The 1,469-nt window shown below is 57.6% G+C and overlaps 1 protein-coding gene across 1 annotated transcript in view; it reads right to left on the reverse strand.

The window, feature by feature from the left end:
• ATP2C2 (ATPase secretory pathway Ca2+ transporting 2) overlaps window positions 1-1,469 on the reverse strand; it is a gene marked incomplete at its 5' end in the record, with an annotated part of 28,360 nt that overhangs the window by 22,374 nt on the left and 4,517 nt on the right. The window contains 3 exons of the mRNA XM_018572439.1: window positions 385-474; window positions 645-761; window positions 1,024-1,137. Of these exons, the coding sequence (XP_018427941.1) occupies window positions 385-474; window positions 645-761; window positions 1,024-1,137 (321 nt within the window). The remainder of the gene's footprint in view (window positions 1-384; window positions 475-644; window positions 762-1,023; window positions 1,138-1,469) is intronic.

Consider the following 1,469-nt stretch of genomic DNA (forward strand, 5'->3'; position numbering starts at 1 on the left):
GAGGATCGCCTGCAGGGAGAAGAGACAGAAAACAAATCAGAGATCGGCCAGACAAGAACAATGGGGGCTCGGCACGACGATTCCTCCAAACACCCTCCGGGGGGTCACATTGTTCAGGGAACAAAGTCCTCCCAGTGCTACAGAGTCTCACTCCCCTCGCTGAAATCTCCCCTCACATCACAGACGTGGAATGAGGAGGAGAGGGAACTGCGCCTCTGACATCCGGCTCATCGCAGGACATCCACTGCAGGGCCACCGGGCTCCTGAGACACAGGAACAGTAGGGGCCCCATATGGACTAAGGGCCACCCCCCCAGGACACTGGCTGAGAAGCACTGGAGGCGGAAACGGCTACACAACAGCCGCCGGAACTACATCGACTCACCACGGTGATGCTGACGGCGTCCTCGTACTCCTTGGTGATGACGCTGACGAGGGCGGAGCCGAGCAGGAGGAGGATGAGCGGATTAGTGAACTGAAAGAGAGAGAGAAAATATATTGATTTCCGATCGATCAGATCCCATCCCCCCCCCCATACAACCCCACCGCAGGGACAGCAGAGAGTCATGTGACCAGAGGCTGCAGTCCTCCTGAATCGGGTTCCTGTGATAGGATGCGATTGTCGGGATCACAGAGAGTTCTCACCTGTCCCAGGTACTTCTTCCAGACCGGATCGGCGCCGTCCACCTGAAACTCATTCCAGCCGTGCTTCACCCGCCGCTGGAGGACCGCGCACTCAGACAGTCCAGTGTTCACCTCCACCTGAGAATAGAGAGCGTCAGAGGGGCAGGAATTGGGGGTGATCTGAGGGGGGGGGGTGCAGGAATTGGGGGTGATCCGAGGGGTGCAGGAATTGGGGGTGATCCGAGGGGTGCAGGAATTGGGGGTGATCCGAGGGGTGCAGGAATTGGGGGTGATCCGAGGGGTGCAGGAATGGGGGTGATCCGAGGGGTGCAGGAATGGGGGTGATCCGAGGGGTGCAGGAATGGGGGTGATCCGAGGGGTGCAGGAATTGGGGGGACACCTGTAAATATTTGGTGACGTCCTCCTCGCTCAGGCGGCTGGCCTCCTTGGATGTTAGGGGCGGGACGACATCCTCGGCGTGTTCCACAGATTTCAGCTCGCACTGATCATCCGCCTGAGGAGAGAATATCGGCAAATCAGAGGAAGGAGCTCAGAGGGGGAGGGGCATCTTATGAAGTATAGGGAGCCTCAACAGTGGCCCCTGACAGCAACAAAGGGCCCCACATAATATTCATTATATGAGAGGAGACGGTCAGAGACTGTTAGAGAACACGGACATTACGGCTTCTTTACCAATGAATGCTACAACAACAGACTGCGAGGATCTGTGAAGGGCCACATGTGGCCCCTGGGTTTCAGGAAGTTGGGCTTTACACGGATCCATACACACCATCATCCCTCAGATCTCACAGCCGTGACCGTCCCACCAGAACCGCCCTTCCCATG

This window comes from Nanorana parkeri, unplaced genomic scaffold, assembly GCF_000935625.1.
Source record: "Nanorana parkeri isolate BGI_ZX_2015 unplaced genomic scaffold, ASM93562v1 scaffold2031, whole genome shotgun sequence".
NCBI lineage: Eukaryota > Metazoa > Chordata > Amphibia > Anura > Dicroglossidae > Nanorana > Nanorana parkeri.